This window comes from Danio rerio, chromosome 22, assembly GCF_052040795.2.
Source record: "Danio rerio strain M-AB ecotype USA chromosome 22, GRCz13ab, whole genome shotgun sequence".
Classification (NCBI taxonomy): Eukaryota; Metazoa; Chordata; class Actinopteri; order Cypriniformes; family Danionidae; genus Danio; species Danio rerio.
Window position 1 is genome coordinate 26,377,212 of NC_141042.1, and position 16,927 is coordinate 26,394,138.

At 37.2% G+C, this 16,927-nt stretch overlaps 4 protein-coding genes across 4 annotated transcripts in view; 3 read left to right on the forward strand and 1 right to left on the reverse strand.

Moving 5' to 3' along the window:
* The window catches only part of fam20cl (family with sequence similarity 20 member C, like), a 588,191-nt gene that overhangs the window by 285,302 nt on the left and 285,962 nt on the right, over positions 1 to 16,927 (reverse strand). The window lies entirely within an intron of this gene.
* On the forward strand, positions 449 to 1,597 carry zgc:172218. The gene is made up of 6 exons (NM_001110119.2): positions 449 to 500; positions 666 to 803; positions 919 to 966; positions 1,053 to 1,188; positions 1,328 to 1,431; positions 1,511 to 1,597. The coding sequence occupies exons 1-6, from the start codon at positions 473 to 475 to the stop codon at positions 1,522 to 1,524; spliced, it is 468 nt and encodes a 155-aa protein (NP_001103589.1). The 5' UTR covers positions 449 to 472; the 3' UTR covers positions 1,525 to 1,597.
* Positions 6,106 to 7,256, forward strand: LOC147838515 (L-rhamnose-binding lectin ELEL-1-like). Its single transcript, XM_087304485.1, has 6 exons — positions 6,106 to 6,157; positions 6,323 to 6,460; positions 6,572 to 6,619; positions 6,706 to 6,841; positions 6,981 to 7,084; positions 7,164 to 7,256. Exons 1-6 carry the CDS (start codon positions 6,130 to 6,132, stop codon positions 7,175 to 7,177), a joined length of 468 nt encoding a protein of 155 aa, XP_087160611.1. The 5' UTR covers positions 6,106 to 6,129; the 3' UTR covers positions 7,178 to 7,256.
* Positions 12,957 to 14,080, forward strand: si:ch211-226h8.11. The gene is made up of 6 exons (NM_001110386.1): positions 12,957 to 12,994; positions 13,160 to 13,297; positions 13,411 to 13,458; positions 13,545 to 13,680; positions 13,820 to 13,923; positions 14,003 to 14,080. Exons 1-6 carry the CDS (start codon positions 12,967 to 12,969, stop codon positions 14,014 to 14,016), a joined length of 468 nt encoding a protein of 155 aa, NP_001103856.1. The 5' UTR covers positions 12,957 to 12,966; the 3' UTR covers positions 14,017 to 14,080.

Here is a 16,927-nt window from a genome sequence, read left to right on the forward strand (position 1 = left end):
AACCGAGATTAAAGCAGGTTACTTGTGGATGAAAAATGTTATACAAACAATAAAGACAACAACAAATTCATGTGAACTTTAAAAAAAGAAATATTTATTATTTTAAATCAAGATTTATAAAACCTGCAATTTCTTTAAAGTTGTTGCGCTTCTAACGTCAGTCACATGATAACGAAAACATGGCAGATGAGATACGATTCTATTCATACTCAACGAGATTTGGCTGTTGAGTGCCTACTCTTTTAGTCCTCGTTAAGTAAGTACTTATTGAAATTGAGTACCTACTCATGCGGTTTCGAACGCAGCCTAGGTGTTTCTCACAACTGTTAAAAAAACCTGTATCCTCCTGTTGTCCTCTGTGGGAATGCAGACCGGTGTGGTGCACAGGTGTCATTTATTACCACTCACGCCAGCAGCCTATAAATATCAATCAGTAAAGACAACATGCACAGTGCCAGACGACAGCAGAATCATGGTTTTTCTCAGTTTATTGCTAACCTGTGAGTTTCTTTTTGGGTTTGACAAGCAGATGTTCAGTGAATGTACTTTTTAGCTGTTGTGATGGGAATAGTTTCCCTGTGGCTCAAGTTTTGTGTTGATTACAATGTGAGTATGATTAGCAGTAGACCAGTGTCTTAATCAGTTCTTCGGTGTTTGTTTTTCAGTGATTTTACTGAACTCAAGCCTGCTGATATCAGCAAGTGGTGGACATGATGGTCACGAACATGGTCATGGTGGACATGATCATGGTCGACATGATCATGGTCACCGTCATGACTATGACTACTGTAGGAGGTCCTCTAGTAAGAGTTTTTTTGTTCTAAAAAAAACTTATTTAATATCTTTAACTGAGTAATGCTTGACATTTTTATTTCTTTGCTCCATTAATGCTCTAATGTGTGACCCTTTATTTCTCAGACACTGTAACTGCATGTGAGGGCTCTATCCTGCGTTTGTCCTGTCCTGGTAAGATGAAGTCGTAGTCCATCAAATTAGAGTTTTGAACATACTGCTGTTTTTAATGTTACATGGGCTTTTTCCTCCCCGTGTAGTATATTCTAAAATCAGGGTCCTTGCTGCAAACTATGGCCGTACAGATAGAAAAACCTGCATTAAGAACCGTCCACCAGGTGAAATCCGAAATACCAACTGCCGTTCATCCAGCTCCCTGTCCATAGTGTCATCATGGTATGGATTTAACAGACCTTTGTGTTTATTAACTGATATCTGGTTGCTAATGGGTCAGTTTGAGCATATTGTAGCTACAGCTGGAATGAATTGAGTCGCGTTCTAATTCAAATGGTTTTTATGAATTGTCATTGTGTAGGTGTGATGGACGTCAGAGCTGCAATGTACCAGCCACCAACAGTGTATTCTCTGATCCCTGTTATGGCACATACAAGTACCTGGCAGTCAAATACTGCTGCACGCGTAAGTTATTATACTAGGCAAAGAAGCTGCATAACCAGTTTTTCGCTTGCCTTAAGCTTTGGGTTCATTTCTCTTGCAGGTCGTAGGAGCTGATTTTGTCTGATTTCTCTGCCAGCGTCTCCCCTACATTGACGTTTAACTTTTTTAAATAAATGCTTAATGCAAAGAGTTAGTGGGTTGTTTTTATTTTTGATAAATTGCTATAAGGTGTCTTTTTTTTTTTTTTTTTTTTTTTTTTTTTTTTTTTTTGATCCGGTTACTACAGACTAGGTTTACTCAGGCAGGGATGCTCAGACCTGTTCCTGGAGATTTAGTCAAGTTCCGGCCCTCAATCACATCTCAACCAATTAATGATGACCTAAACGGCACTCGATTAAAGGCAGGTGTGTTTTGATGAGTTGCAACTAAAATCTGCAGAAAGTTTGGTTCAGGGTTGAGCACCCCTGTTGTAAAATACAGTCAGATTTTAGCTGACAAAGGTTGTATTGCTGTAGTCCTGACTTGTCAAACATTGGAGAAGGAGTTTTTGTAACTGCTGTAGGATCTGTCTGGTGAGGATTGCTTGTTCCGACCAAATTAGGATAACAGAATACTGGCTGGATTTAAATAATGAGTGACACAATTACATTTCTCAGAGTATGAGCTTAAAGGAAGTTGCAATTTTTATTTTATATATTTTTTTTTAACTTAAAAGCAACGTTTACCCAAACTATGAGCTTTTATTGGTGTTTGTTTTGCCAAAGCAGTTAAATTTTACATAAATTAACAAACATATGTAATAAAATTATTTTTTTTATATATATTTAGTTCTTAATGTCTTATTTTAAATATTTATGCAGATATATGCTAACGATATAAAAGGGTGACTTAATCACGCTCTTACTAATATGAAGGTGAAACAATACGAGGCGCTATTTCACTACTATGGAGAAATGCTATAAATCCGATTTTTACCTCTCTTACTTTGGTCATTTGACCTGTGAAACAATTGGCGTGGTTGGGAGGTAACTTTTTCTCTTGGCTGTTAAAGTGATACTTAAGGATCCTGACACGAGCGTGCCTGTGGTGTGAGTTTTCTCCACTGTGTCTATTACAGATTACCTGTGATAACAGTGTATTATGCGCATACAGACTGTAACCGCGGCCGTTCTTCCTGCCATCAGTTAACAGCGCTTTTATTTTCAAGTTGATTGATTGGCTTTTCTCTGGAGCAGGTGAAGACAATGACCAGTCATAGGGGTGTAAGACCTTGCCTGTCAGCGCTCAAAAAGCAAGCGGGATAACATTTACATTAGTTTATTTGCTATATACGGTCATGTTGTCATCTGTGCGTGTGTTGGAGTTTTGTTTCATACATTCAAAAAGAGTGTTTTCTTTGAGCAGGTCAAATTCAGGGTAGGCCGACAGTTCATATCTTACTGCTGTATTAAAGAATAAAATTGTATTACAAATAATATATGAAAATAAAAATATTTATAAAAATTTAATAAAAAAAATTCTAGTGTTGAAAAAAAAAAAATCTATGTATGGAAAACATCATCAATGCACCAAGATATCGAATTAAATTGGATTGTTGGCATTATAATTGTAACTGAACCAAATCGTGAGACCAGTGTAGATTTCAGAGCCCTACTCTTTACTATTGAAAATTGACGGAAAGAAAGCGTGCACGTCTAGAATGTGCTGACGTGAGACGTCTGCTTTAGCCAATGAGGACAGTCAGACACATTCACGTCTGCGCGGTTTATGAGAATAAAAGCCTTTGAATATTTTTCCAGACACATTTAGGTGCTAGAAATTAGGCAGATAACGTTTATATGTTCATCTTAATGCCAACCGTGTAAATAATTATCGATAAGATGCTTATGATAAGCCGTTGTTTGTTTACCTTCAAGCTTTGCATGTGCCCGTGAAACAGCCCGTGAGCGCCTGCACACACATATCATGCAAGTCCAATAAGCCTCTGTTCACACGCCGTCCTCACAAATCCAGTTTGGCTTAAAATGCAGCTACTTTATCTGCCAACTTAAAGATAATTAATTCTTGTGCGGCCCGGAACTGATTGATCCACGAACCGGTACCGGTCCGCGGCCAGGGGGTTGGGGACCACTGGCCTACAATATTATTCATTCATTCATTTTCTTTTCAGATAAGTCCCTTTATTAATCCAGGCTTGCAACCGGCAACTTATCCAGCTCGTGTTTAACGCAGCAGACGCCCTTCCAGCTGCAACCAATCTCTGGGAAACATCCACACACACTCAAACACTACAGACAATTTAGCCTACCCAATTCACCTGTACTGCATCCGCATGTTTTAGGACTGTGGGGGAAACCCATGCGAACGCAGGGAGAACATGCATACCCCACACAGAAACGCCAACTGACCCAGCAGAGGCTCGAACCAGCGACCTTCTTGCTGTAAGGCGACAGCACTACCTACTGCCTCTTATATATATATATATATATATATATATAAATATAAATATAAAAAAAATATATTATTATGAGTACATATACTCATTTTGCCTGGAAATGTGCATACTCACCTACAACATAATAGGAGAAAACAGTACGTGAAGAAAGAAGTACATTTGAAACTTCAGTGATCAAAACAGGGTAGGTGAGAAATCCCCGGATGCCCTACTGCTTCAGACCAGACTCCAGAGTGTTCTCAGATGGTTACTTATCTATCCCAGGAGGCCATGGGACAGCATTCGGCACGGAGAAAAAGAAGCAGGAGAAGAGGATACGTCATAATATTGAGAGAAAACGAGATGCGGACGCTTTGAAACGTAAGTTATTAGAAAGCAAAGAGAAGCCCCCCTGAGTTAAATCGCATGTGTTGAGCTAACGTTAGTGTACAGTGAACTGTAGAGTTGATGATTATTAAATGTCTGACATAAATATATGAGAAGTGTTTTGATCAGCAAATGACAACATTAAACAGACACCTGAGTGAGTGATGTGTTTGTGCTGATGTAGAATTCACTATTGTCGACACTGTTTACATTAGCTAATGTTAATATTGATAAATGATAATTCATTTGTTTTATGTGTTCATTTGTACAGTATAGGTGATAATGAGGAATTTATTTATTTTTCTTTATTTTCGAACACAAAATGACATCAGTCTTTAAAAATGACTTCTTTGTTTTGCATGATTTAAAATGTCGTCAGACTGGTGCCGTGTGCATTGCGGATGAAGAAGCGCAGCAGTGTGCTGGAGATGATGTTGGAGATGCTGTAGTGCTGTGGACGAGATCCTGAGAGACGTTGCTGTGGTCTCTTCATCTTCAAAATCGGTTTCTCAGGCATGGACAGCTTCATGTCTCAACCCCGTTTTAGTCTGACTGCATAAGGGATGATGCTGATGATGATGACAAACACAGATAAAGACCTGATGATCATCTGCAGAACCAGCTCGGAGATGCAGCAGAACATGCAGTTAGAGCAAGTTTGAATAAAGCTTTAATTGTTTCATGTGTTGTGGACTTATTTGTCTTGGTTATTTTTATTCATTCTTTTAATCATATATTAATGTTTCCTTTTATGGTCAATAAATGAAATGATAATTTTTCTACAATGTATACATTATTTCATATTTTGACAGAAAATGAAGATGTACTCACATTGGCTACATTTGTCTAGTGACTAATAATGCATCACTTTGGATGGCCTACAGAAAGTAATAGCACACTATTGATGCCATTAGAATAAAATATTACAGTAATTCTCCATATATTCTGGTATATATATATATATATATATATATATATATATATATATATATATATATATATATATATATATATATTTATATATATATATATATATATATATTCAGATGCAAAAACCTTTAAATGCCATTTTTTCTAAAATTTTGCAAACTCTGGTGTGTATGTTCAGTAAATTCACTTTTATGGCAAAAAAAAAAAAAAGGTTTTTGCATTGCATATATATATAAGAAAAAGGCGTTGAAAACCAGGTACATTTGTCACGTTACTGATGCGAGGTGCTTCTGTCCCTGTTATCTTATTTATTATTATAGGATTGTTAAAATTGTTAATAATTAAATAACTTATAATTCATACAGGATCTGAAAAACGTGGCTGTATTGTTTGCAATTAACAAAAATTACGTAAATGTAATGGGTTTCTTGTATTATGAGATTGTATGCACACAAATGTACAATGATAAGGTTAAATATTTCTGCGTCAGGAAAACAACCGAGATTAAAGCAGGTTACTTGTGGATGAAAAATGTTATACAAACAATAAAGACAACAACAAATTCATGTGAACTTTAAAAAAAGAAATATTTATTATTTTAAATCAAGATTTATAAAACCTGCAATTTCTTTAAAGTTGTTGCGCTTCTAACGTCAGTCACATGATAACGTAAACATGGCAGATGAGATACAATTCTATTCATACTCAACGAGATTTGGCTGTTGAGTGCCTACTCTTTTAGTCCTCGTTAAGTAAGTACTTATTGAAATTGAGTACCTACTCATGCGGTTTCGAACGCAGCCTAGGTGTTTCTCACAACTGTTAAAAAAACCTGTATCCTCCTGTTGTCCTCTGTGGGACTGCAGACCGGTGTGGCGCACAGGTGTCATTTATTACCACTCACGCCAGCAGCCTATAAATATCAATCAGTAAAGACAACATGCACAGTGCCAGACGACAGCAGAATCATGGTTGCTCTCAGTTTATTGCTAACCTGTGCGTTTCTTTTTGGGTTTGACAAGCAGATGTTCAGTGAATGTACTTTTTAGCTGTTGTGATGGGAGTAGTTTCCCTGTGGCTCAAGTTTTGTGTTGATTACAATGTGAGTATGATTAGCAGTAGACCAGTGTCTTAATCAGTTCTTCGGTGTTTGTTTTTCAGTGATTTTACTGAACTCAAGCCTGCTGATATCAGCAAGTGGTGGACATGATGGTCACGAACATGGTCACGGTGGACATGATCATGGTCGACATGATCATGGTCACCGTCATGACTATGACTACTGTAGGAGGTCCTCTAGTAAGAGTTTGTTGTTCTAAAAACTTATTTAATATCTTTAACTGAGTAATGCTTGACATTTTTATTTCTTTGCTCCATTAATGCTCTAATGTGTGACGCTTTATTTCTCAGACACTGTAACTGCATGTGAGGGCTCTATCCTGCGTTTGTCCTGTCCTGGTAAGATGAAGTCGTAGTCCATCAAATTAGAGTTTTGAACATACTGCTGTTTTTAATGTTACATGGGCTTTTTCCTCCCCGTGTAGTATATTCTAAAATCAGGGTCCTTGCTGCAAACTATGGCCGTACAGATAGAAAAACCTGCATTAAGAACCGTCCACCAGGTGAAATCCGAAATACCAACTGCCGTTCATCCAGCTCCCTGTCCATAGTGTCATCATGGTATGGATTTAACAGACCTTTGTGTTTATTAACTGATATCTGGTTGCTAATGGGTCAGTTTGAGCATATTGTAGCTACAGCTGGAATGAATTGAGTCCTGTTCTAATTCAAATGGTTTTCATGAATTGTCATTGTGTAGGTGTGATGGACGTCAGAGCTGCAATGTACCAGCCACCAACAGTGTATTCTCTGATCCCTGTTATGGCACATACAAGTACCTGGCAGTCAAATACTGCTGCACGCGTAAGTTGTTATACTAGGCAAAGAAGCTGCATAACCAGTTTTTCGCTTGCCTTAAGCTTTGGGTTCATTTCTCTTGCAGGTCGTAGGAGCTGATTTTGTCTGATTTCTCTGCCAGCGTCTCCCCTACATTGACGTTTAACTTTTTAAAATAAATGCTTAATGCAAAGAGTTAGTGGGTTGTTTTTATTTTTGATAAATTGCTATAAGGTGTTTTTTTTTTTTTTTTTTTTTTTTTTTTTTTGGATCCGGTTACTACAGACTAGGGGTCTGTTCTTCGTACCTCGCTAAAATGATCTAAGATTATTTGGCAGATCCTGGATCTTTTCATCTCGATAACTGATCTCTCGCTAATTTGGTTCTTCAAACGAGTTCGCGAATCAGATTAGAATGTCTGGATGAACTGATCTGAGATCGCTGCTTGTGTTATGAAGGACAGATCTATCGATCCTCGAAATCATGATCAGCAATGCAACGATTGGCTGACGGCACAGCAGCGTAATGACATCATCTGATTAATATTCAATTATCCATGTGAGCAAAATTACATCAAATTAGCAGTCGACGGTTTGTTAAATATGACACTCAATAACCTAACACATTTGTTGTGAGCTGCAGGCTTTACTCTTTCATTTGTCAAGACAAGAGTATTCATCATGTATTTCAATGCAAGTCAATGTATTTAGTTCTACATTTAGAAAAGATTTTCTTTATTATAGTAGCCGTTTTTTAATCGGTGTAAAGAATAACTGGTTGTTTACAAAAGCATTTTCATATTGGTAAAGGCGTCTGCAACTTTTGTGAAGCATCAAATCACTGGCATAATAACTATCAAAACATGTTTATGACTGCATAAATGTATTATTGCTTTAAAAAAAGTCACATATTGTGCATTTCTATTATACACAATTTGTACTAAAGCGATCTAAAAAGTTCATATCAATAAGTTTTCTCTTTGCACCAGATGGCAGTCTTTGTACTTTCATTTCGAGGGTGCAGATTGCATACGTTTTATTAATATGTATAACTTTATTTATTTTATTAATGACTATAACTTTATATATATAGTTAAAAAATATGTACCATTTTCCCATAACTACTACTGTAAGAAAATATCAGAATTCGGAACATACTTTCTATCTTTGCTTGAACTGAGCCGATCTAATGCTGTTTATATGAATTGAACCTGCTTCTGATCAGGTTTGACCAAGCAGAACTGTTGCCATGACAACAACTCTCGGATCAGCTTTGAAGAACGAAACGATCCTGGATCGTGTCAAATCGTCAACATCCAAATCCAGCTAACTGAATAATCCACGTACGAAGAACGGACCCCAGGTTTACTCAGGCAGGGATGCTCAGACCTGTTCCTGGAGATTTAGTCAAGTTCCGGCCCTCAATCACATCTCAACCAATTAATGATGACCTAAACGGCACTCTATTAAAGGCAGGTGTGTTTTGATGAGTTGCAACTAAAATCTGCAGAAAGTTTGGTTCAGGGTTGAGCACCCCTGTTGTAAAATACAGTCAGATTTTAGCTGACAAAGGTTGTATTGCTGTAGTCCTGACTTGTCAAACATTGGAGAAGGAGTTTTTGTAACTGCTGTAGGATCTGTCTGGTGAGGATTGCTTGTTCCGACCAAATTAGGATAACAGAATACTGGCTGGATTTAAATAATGAGTGACACAATTACATTTCTCAGAGTATGAGCTTAAAGGAAGTTGCAATTTTTATTTTATATATATATTTTTTTTTAACTTTAAAAGCAACTTTTACCCAAACTATGAGCTTTTATTGGTGTTTGTTTTGCCAAAGCAGTTAAATTTTACATAAATTAACAAACATATGTAATAAAATTATTTTTTTTATATATATATAGTTCTTAATGTCTTTTAAATATTTATGCAGATATATGCTAACGATGTAAAAGGGTGACTTAATCACGCTCTTACTAATATGAAGGTGAAACAATACGAGGTGCTATTTCACTACTATGGAGAAATGCTATAAATCAGATTTTTACCTCTCTTACTTTGGTCATTTGACCTGTCAAACATTTGGCGTGGTTGGGAGGTAACTTTTTCTCTTGGCTGTTAAAGTGATACTTAAGGATCCTGACACGAGCGTGCCTGTGGTGTGAGTTTTCTCCACTGTGTCTATTACAGATTACCTGTGATAACAGCGTATTATGCGCATACAGACTGTAAGCGCGGCCGTTCTTCCTGCCATCAGTTAACAGCGCTTTTATTTTCAAGTTGATTGATTGGCTTTTCTCTGGAGCAGGTGAAGACATTGACCAGTCATAGGGGTGTAAGACCTTGCCTGTCAGCGCTCAAAAAGCAAGCGGGATAACATTTACATTAGTTTATTTGCTATATACGGTCATGTTGTCTTCTGTGCGTGTGTTGGAGTTTTGTTTCATACATTCAAAAAGAGTGTTTTCTTTGAGCAGGTCAAATTCAGGGTAGGCCGACAGTTCATATATCTTACTGCTGTATTAAAGAATAAAATTGTATTACAAATAATATATGAAAATAAATATTTATAAAAATTTAATAAAAAAAATTCTAGTGTTGAAAAAAAAAAATCTATGTATGGAAAACATCATCAATGCACCAAGTTATCGAATTAAATCGGATTGTTGGCATGATAATTGTAACTGAACCAAATCGTGAGACCAGTGTAGATTTCAGAGCCCTACTCTTTACTATTGAAAATTGACGGAAAGAGAGCGTGCACGTCTAGAATGTGCTGACGTGAGACGTCTGCTTTAGCCAATGAGGACAGTCAGACACATTCACGTCTGCGCGGTTTATGAGAATAAAAGCCATTGAATATTTTTCCAGACACATTTAGGTGCTAGAAATTAGGCAGATAACGTTTATATGTTCATCTTAATGCCAACCGTGTAAATAATTATCGATAAGATGCTTATGATAAGCCGTTGTTTGTTTACCTTCAAGCTTTGCATGTGCCCGTGAAACAGCCCGTGAGCGCCTGCACACACACATATCATGCAAGTCCAATAAGCCTCTGTTCACACGCCGTCCTCACAAATCCAGTTTGGCTTAAAATGCAGCTACTTTATCTGCCAACTTAAAGATAATTAATTCTTGTGCGGCCCGGAACTGATTGATCCACGAACCGGTACCGGTCCGCGGCCAGGGGGTTGGGGACCACTGGCCTACAATATTATTCATTTATTCATTTTCTTTTCAGATAAGTCCCTTTATTAATCCAGGCTTGCAACCGGCAACTTATCCAGCTCGTGTTTAACGCAGCAGACGCCCTTCCAGCTGCAACCAATCTCTGGGAAACATCCACACACACTCAAACACTACAGACAATTTAGCCTACTCAATTCACCTGTACTGCATCCGCATGTTTTAGGACTGTTGGGGAAACCCATGCGAACGCAGGGAGAACATGCATACCCCACACAGAAACGCCAACTGACCCAGCAGAGGCTCGAACCAGCGACCTTCTTGCTGTAAGGCGACAGCACTACCTACTGCCTCTTATATATATATATATATAAATATAAATATAAAAAAAATATATTATTATGAGTACATATACTCATTTTGCCTGGAAATGTGCATACTCACCTACAACATAATAGGAGAAAACAGTACGTGAAGAAAGAAGTACATTTGAAACTTCAGTGATCAAAACAGGGTAGGTGAGAAATCCCCGGATGCCCTACTGCTTCAGACCAGACTCCAGAGTGTTCTCAGATGGTTACTTATCTATCCCAGGAGGCCATGGGACAGCATTCGGCACGGAGAAAAAGAAGCAGGAGAAGAGGATACGTCATAATATTGAGAGAAAACGGGACGCGGACGCTTTGAAACGTAAGTTATTAGAAAGCAAAGAGAAGCCCCCCTGAGTTAAATCGCATGTGTTGAGCTAACGTTAGTGTACAGTGAACTGTAGAGTTGATGATTATTAAATGTCTGACATAAATATATGAGAAGTGTTTTGATCAGCAAATGACAACATTAAACAGACACCTGAGTGAGTGATGTGTTTGTGCTGATGTAGAATTCACTGTTGTCGACACTGTTTACATTAGCTAATGTTAATATTGATAAATGATAATTCATTTGTTTTATGTGTTCATTTGTACAGTATAGGTGATAATGAGGAATTTATTTATTTTTCTTTATTTTCGAACACAAAATGACATCAGTCTTTAAAAATTACTTCTTTGTTTTGCATGATTTAAAATGTCGTCAGACTGGTGCCGTGTGCATTGAGGATGAAGAAGCGCAGCAGTGTGCTGGAGATGATGTTGGAGATGCTGTAGTGCTGTGGACGAGATCCTGAGAGACGTTGCTGTGGTCTCTTCATCTTCAAAATCGGTTTCTCAGGCATGGACAGCTTCATGTCTCAACCCCGTTTTAGTCTGACTGCATAAGGGATGATGCTGATGATGATGACAAACACAGATAAAGACCTGATGATCATCTGCAGAACCAGCTCGGAGATGCAGCAGAACATGCAGTTAGAGCAAGTTTGAATAAAGCTTTAATTGTTTCATGTGTTGTGGACTTATTTGTCTTGGTTATTTTTATTCATTCTTTTAATCATATATTAATGTTTCCTTTTATGGTCAATAAATGAAATGATAATTTTTCTATAATGTATACATTATTTCATATTTTGACAGAAAATGAAGATGTACTCACATTGGCTACATTTGTCTAGTGACTAATAATGCATCACTTTGAATGGCCTACAGAAAGTAATAGCACACTATTGATGCCATTAGAATAAAATATTACAGTAATTCTCCATATATTCTGGTATATATATATATATATATATATATATATATATATATATATATATATATATATATATATATATATATTCAGATGCAAAAACCTTTAAATGCCATTTGTTCTAAAATTTTGCAACCTCTGGTGTGTATGTTCAGTAAATTCACTTTTATGGCAAAAAAAAAAAAAAAAGGTTTTTGCATTGCCTTTACAGTGACAACTGAAAAAATATTGGAGGCTGAGGAAAAATGCTAATTTTAAAAGAAAGTTTTTTTTTGCATCTGAATGCTATATATATATATATATATATATATATATATATATATATATATATATATATATATATATATATATATATATATATAAGAAAAAGGCGTTGAAAACCAGGTACATTTGTCACGTTACTGATGCGAGGTGCTTCTGTCCCTGTTATCTTATTTATTATTATAGGATTGTTAAAATTGTTAATAATTAAATAACTTATAATTCATACAGGATCTGAAAAACGTGGCTGTATTGTTTGCAATTAACAAAAATTACGTAAATGTAATGGGTTTCTTGTAGTATATGAGATTGTATGCACACAAATGTAGAATGATAAGGTTTAATATTTCTGCGTCAGGAAAACAACCGAGATTAAAGCAGGTTACTTGTGGATGAAAAATGTTATACAAACAATAAAGACAACAACAAATTCATGTGAACTTTAAAAAAAGAAATATTTATTATTTTAAATCAAGATTTATAAAACCTGCAATTTCTTTAAAGTTGTTGCGCTTCTAACGTCAGTCACATGATAACGAAAACATGGCAGATGAGATACGATTCCATTCATACTCAATGAGATTTGGCTGTTGAGTGCCTACTCTTTTAGTCCTCGTTAAGTAAGTACTTATTGAAATTGAGTACCTACTCATGCGGTTTCCAACGCAGCCTAGGTGTTTCTCACAACTGTTAAAAAAACCTGTATCCTCCTGTTGTCCTCTGTGGGACTGCAGACAGGTGTGGCGCACAGGTGTCACTTATTACCACTCACGCCAGCGGCCTATAAATATCAATCAGTAAAGACAACATGCACAGTGCCAGACGACAGCAGAATCATGGTTGCTCTCAGTTTATTGCTAACCTGTGAGTTTCTTTTTGGGTTTGACAAGCAGATGTTCAGTGAATGTACTTTTTAGCTGTTGTGTTGGGAATAGTTTCCCTGTGGCTCAAGTTTTGTGTTGATTACAATGTGAATATGATTAGCAGTAGACCAGTGTCTTAATCAGTTCTTTGCTGTTTGTTTTTCAGTGATTTTACTGAACTCAAGCCTGCTGATATCAGCAAGTGGTGGACATGATGGTCACGAACATGGTCACGGTGGACATGATCATGGTCGACATGATCATGGTCACCGTCATGACTATGACTACTGTAGGAGGTCCTCTAGTAAGAGTTTGTTGTTCTAAAAAAACTTATTTAATATCTTTAACTGAGTAATGCTTGACATTTTTATTTCTTTGCTCCATTAATGCTCTAATGTGTGACCCTTTATTTCTCAGACACTGTAACTGCATGTGAGGGCTCTATCCTGCGTTTGTCCTGTCCTGGTAAGATGAAGTCGTAGTCCATCAAATTAGAGTTTTGAACATACTGCTGTTTTTAATGTTACATGGGCTTTTTCCTCCCCGTGTAGTATATTCTAAAATCAGGGTCCTTGCTGCAAACTATGGCCGTACAGATAGAAAAACCTGCATTAAGAACCGTCCACCAGGTGAAATCCGAAATACCAACTGCCGTTCATCCAGCTCCCTGTCCATAGTGTCATCATGGTATGGATTTAACAGACCTTTGTGTTTATTAACTGATATCTGGTTGCTAATGGGTCAGTTTGAGCATATTGTAGCTACAGCTGGAATGAATTGAGTCGCGTTCTAATTCAAATGGTTTTCATGAATTGTCATTGTGTAGGTGTGATGGACGTCAGAGCTGCAATGTACCAGCCACCAACAGTGTATTCTCTGATCCCTGTTATGGCACATACAAGTACCTGGCAGTCAAATACTGCTGCACGCGTAAGTTATTATACTAGGCAAAGAAGCTGCATAACCAGTTTTTCGCTTGCCTTAAGCTTTGGGTTCATTTCTCTTGCAGGTCGTAGGAGCTGATTTCTCTGCCAGCGTCTCCCCTATATTGATGTTCAACTTTTTTAATAAATGCTTAATGCAATGAGTTAGTGGGTTGGTTTTATTTTTGATAAATTGCTATAAGGTGTCTTTTTTTGAATCCGGTTACTACAGATTAGGTTTACTCAGGCAGGGATGCTCAGTCCTGTTCCTGGAGATTTACATTATTTAGTCAAGCTCCGGCCCTCAATCACATCTCAACCAATTAATGATGACCTAAACGGCACTCGATTAAAGGCAGGTGTGTTTTGATGAGTTGCAACTAAAATCTGCAGAAAGTTTGGTTCAGGGTTGAGCACCCCTGTTGTAAAATACAGTCAGATTTTAGCTGACAAAGGTTGTATTGCTGTAGTCCTGACTTGTCAAACATTGGAGAAGGAGTTTTTGTAACTGCTGTAGGATCTGTCTGGTGAGGATTGCTTGTTCCGACCAAATTAGGATAACAGAATACTGGCTGGATTTAAATAATGAGTGACACAATTACATTTCTCAGAGTATGAGCTTAAAGGAAGTTGCAATTGTTGTTTTTTTTTTATTTTTTTAAATTAAAAGCAACTTTTACCCAAACTGTGAGCTTTTATTGGTGTTTGTTTTGCCAAAGCAGTTAAATTTGACAAATTAACGAACATATGTAATAAAATTATTTTTTTTATATATATATTTAGTTTTTAATGTCTTATTTTCAATATTTATGCAGCTATATGCTAACGATGTAAAAGGGTGACTCAATCACGCTCTTACTAATATGAAGGTGAAACAATACAAGCTGCTATTTCACTACTATGGAGAAATGCTTTGAATCTGAATTTTTTTTTTTTTTTTTTTTTTTTTTACCTCTATTACTTTGGTCATTTGACCTGTCAAACATTTGGCGTGTTTGGGAGGTAACTTTTTTCTCTTGGCTGTTAAAGTGATACTTAAGGATCCTGACACGAGCGTGCCTGTGGTGTGAGTTTTCTCCACTGTGTCCATTACAGATTACCTGTGATAACAGCGTATTATGCGCATACAGACTGTAACCGCGGCTGTTTTTCCTGCCATCAGTTAACAGCGCTTTTATTTTTAAAGTTGATTGATTGGCTTTTCTCTGGAGCAGGTGAAGACAAAAACCAGTCATAGGGGTGTAAGACCTTGCCTGTCAGCGCTCAAAAAGCAAGCGGGATAACATTTACATTAGTTTATTTGCTATATACGGTCATGTTGTCTTCTGTGCGTGTGTTGGAGTTTTGTTTCATACATTCAAAAAGAGTGTTTTCTTTGAGCAGGTCAAATTCAGGGTAGGCCGACAGTTCATATATCTTACTGCTGTATTAAAGAATAAAATTGTATTACAAATAATATATGAAAATAAATATATTTATAAAAATTTAATAAAAAAATTCTAGTGTTGAAAAAAAAAATCTAATTATGTATGGAAAACATCATCAATGCACCAAGATATCGAATTAAATCGGATTGTTGGCATGATAATTGTAACCGAACCAAATCGTGAGACCAGTGTAGATTCAGAGCCCTACTCTTTACTATTATAGACCGTTTTCTAGGCTGCTGTATGAAGGGCACCATAGTGACCAATGTCTTCCGGTAGAATGATTAGAACTTCCGTTTACAACCAGTAAGTTGCGATCTGAAAATGGGTTTTAACAGGGCAGGCACTTTTTTCCAGGGGTTTCAGTACAGAGTAACTGCTACTACGTCATCAGGTGGGCGTGGCCTATCTGTGAATTTGCATAAGTCACGGATCATGCGCAGATTGTGAAAACAGCCGTTTGATTCAGATACCTGTACGTAATCGCAAGGATTTCGTGTCCAATGCCTTTTATATGCAGTACTTTAAAATACTGTAGCTGTCCTGATCGCAGGTGTTTCATGTGAAGTCAGGGTATGTTATATTAAACAAATTAACTTAAGATACCTCTCAGATTCCATAATACTGTTATAACTTAAGATACCTGTCCCGATCCCAGGGCTTTTGTGTCAAATACTTTATATATCATATACAGTAACATCAAATACCGGTCCTGATCTCAGGGGTTTCATGTACGATCTCTTTTGTATTATATACAGTAACATCAGATACCTGTCCATAATAAGAACAAACCTGTCCGAAATAAAACAGACACGCACAAAAAATGTGCGTACGCCAGCCATAAAGCTGGCGTGGAGCTGTGCACATTCCCACGTTCAGTTCATCATTAGTAATCCAAACGTGAGTGATTCTGAGCGTGAAACCTGGCATACGCAAAGTTTTTGTGCGTACGCAGCGTTGATACATGAGGCCCCTGATCCCAGGGGCCTCATGTATGAAGACTTGCATGGAAATCATATTAAAACATTGCGTACTCACAAAGCTGTAAATGTGCGTACGTAGAAAAAAATTCAGATGTATGAAACACTGCGTACGCCAAATCTCACGCATATTCTTTTGTACATCCAAATGAACGTGAAACTGAGTGCAACATGCACGAGCACAAACCCCTCCCTGCCTCCTCCCCCGTATGAATATGCTAATGACTCTACTTTGGCAAAACCCAATGAAAAAGCAAAGGCAAACGCAAGCAAAAAGAGAAACTTTGAACAGAATGTGAATTGGAGGTGCTGCTTTCGGAGGTAGACCGGAGGAAAACGGTGTTATTTGCAAGTTTGTCCTCCGGAATTAACAACAGAAGAAAAAAATAGAGTAGGGAGAGTTTAGCTGGTGCGGTTAACACAGTTGGATGTGAACATCGCACTGTGGAGTTAAAAGAGGAATAATGTGATTCATAGGTGTAAAATACCTTCAACAGTCTCAGTGGTGCAGCTCGTAAGACACTTGAACACATGTTTTGACACGTTCGAGCATGAACTCGATTCGAATCCAGCATCTGATGAACTCATTCTCCTTTTTTTACCC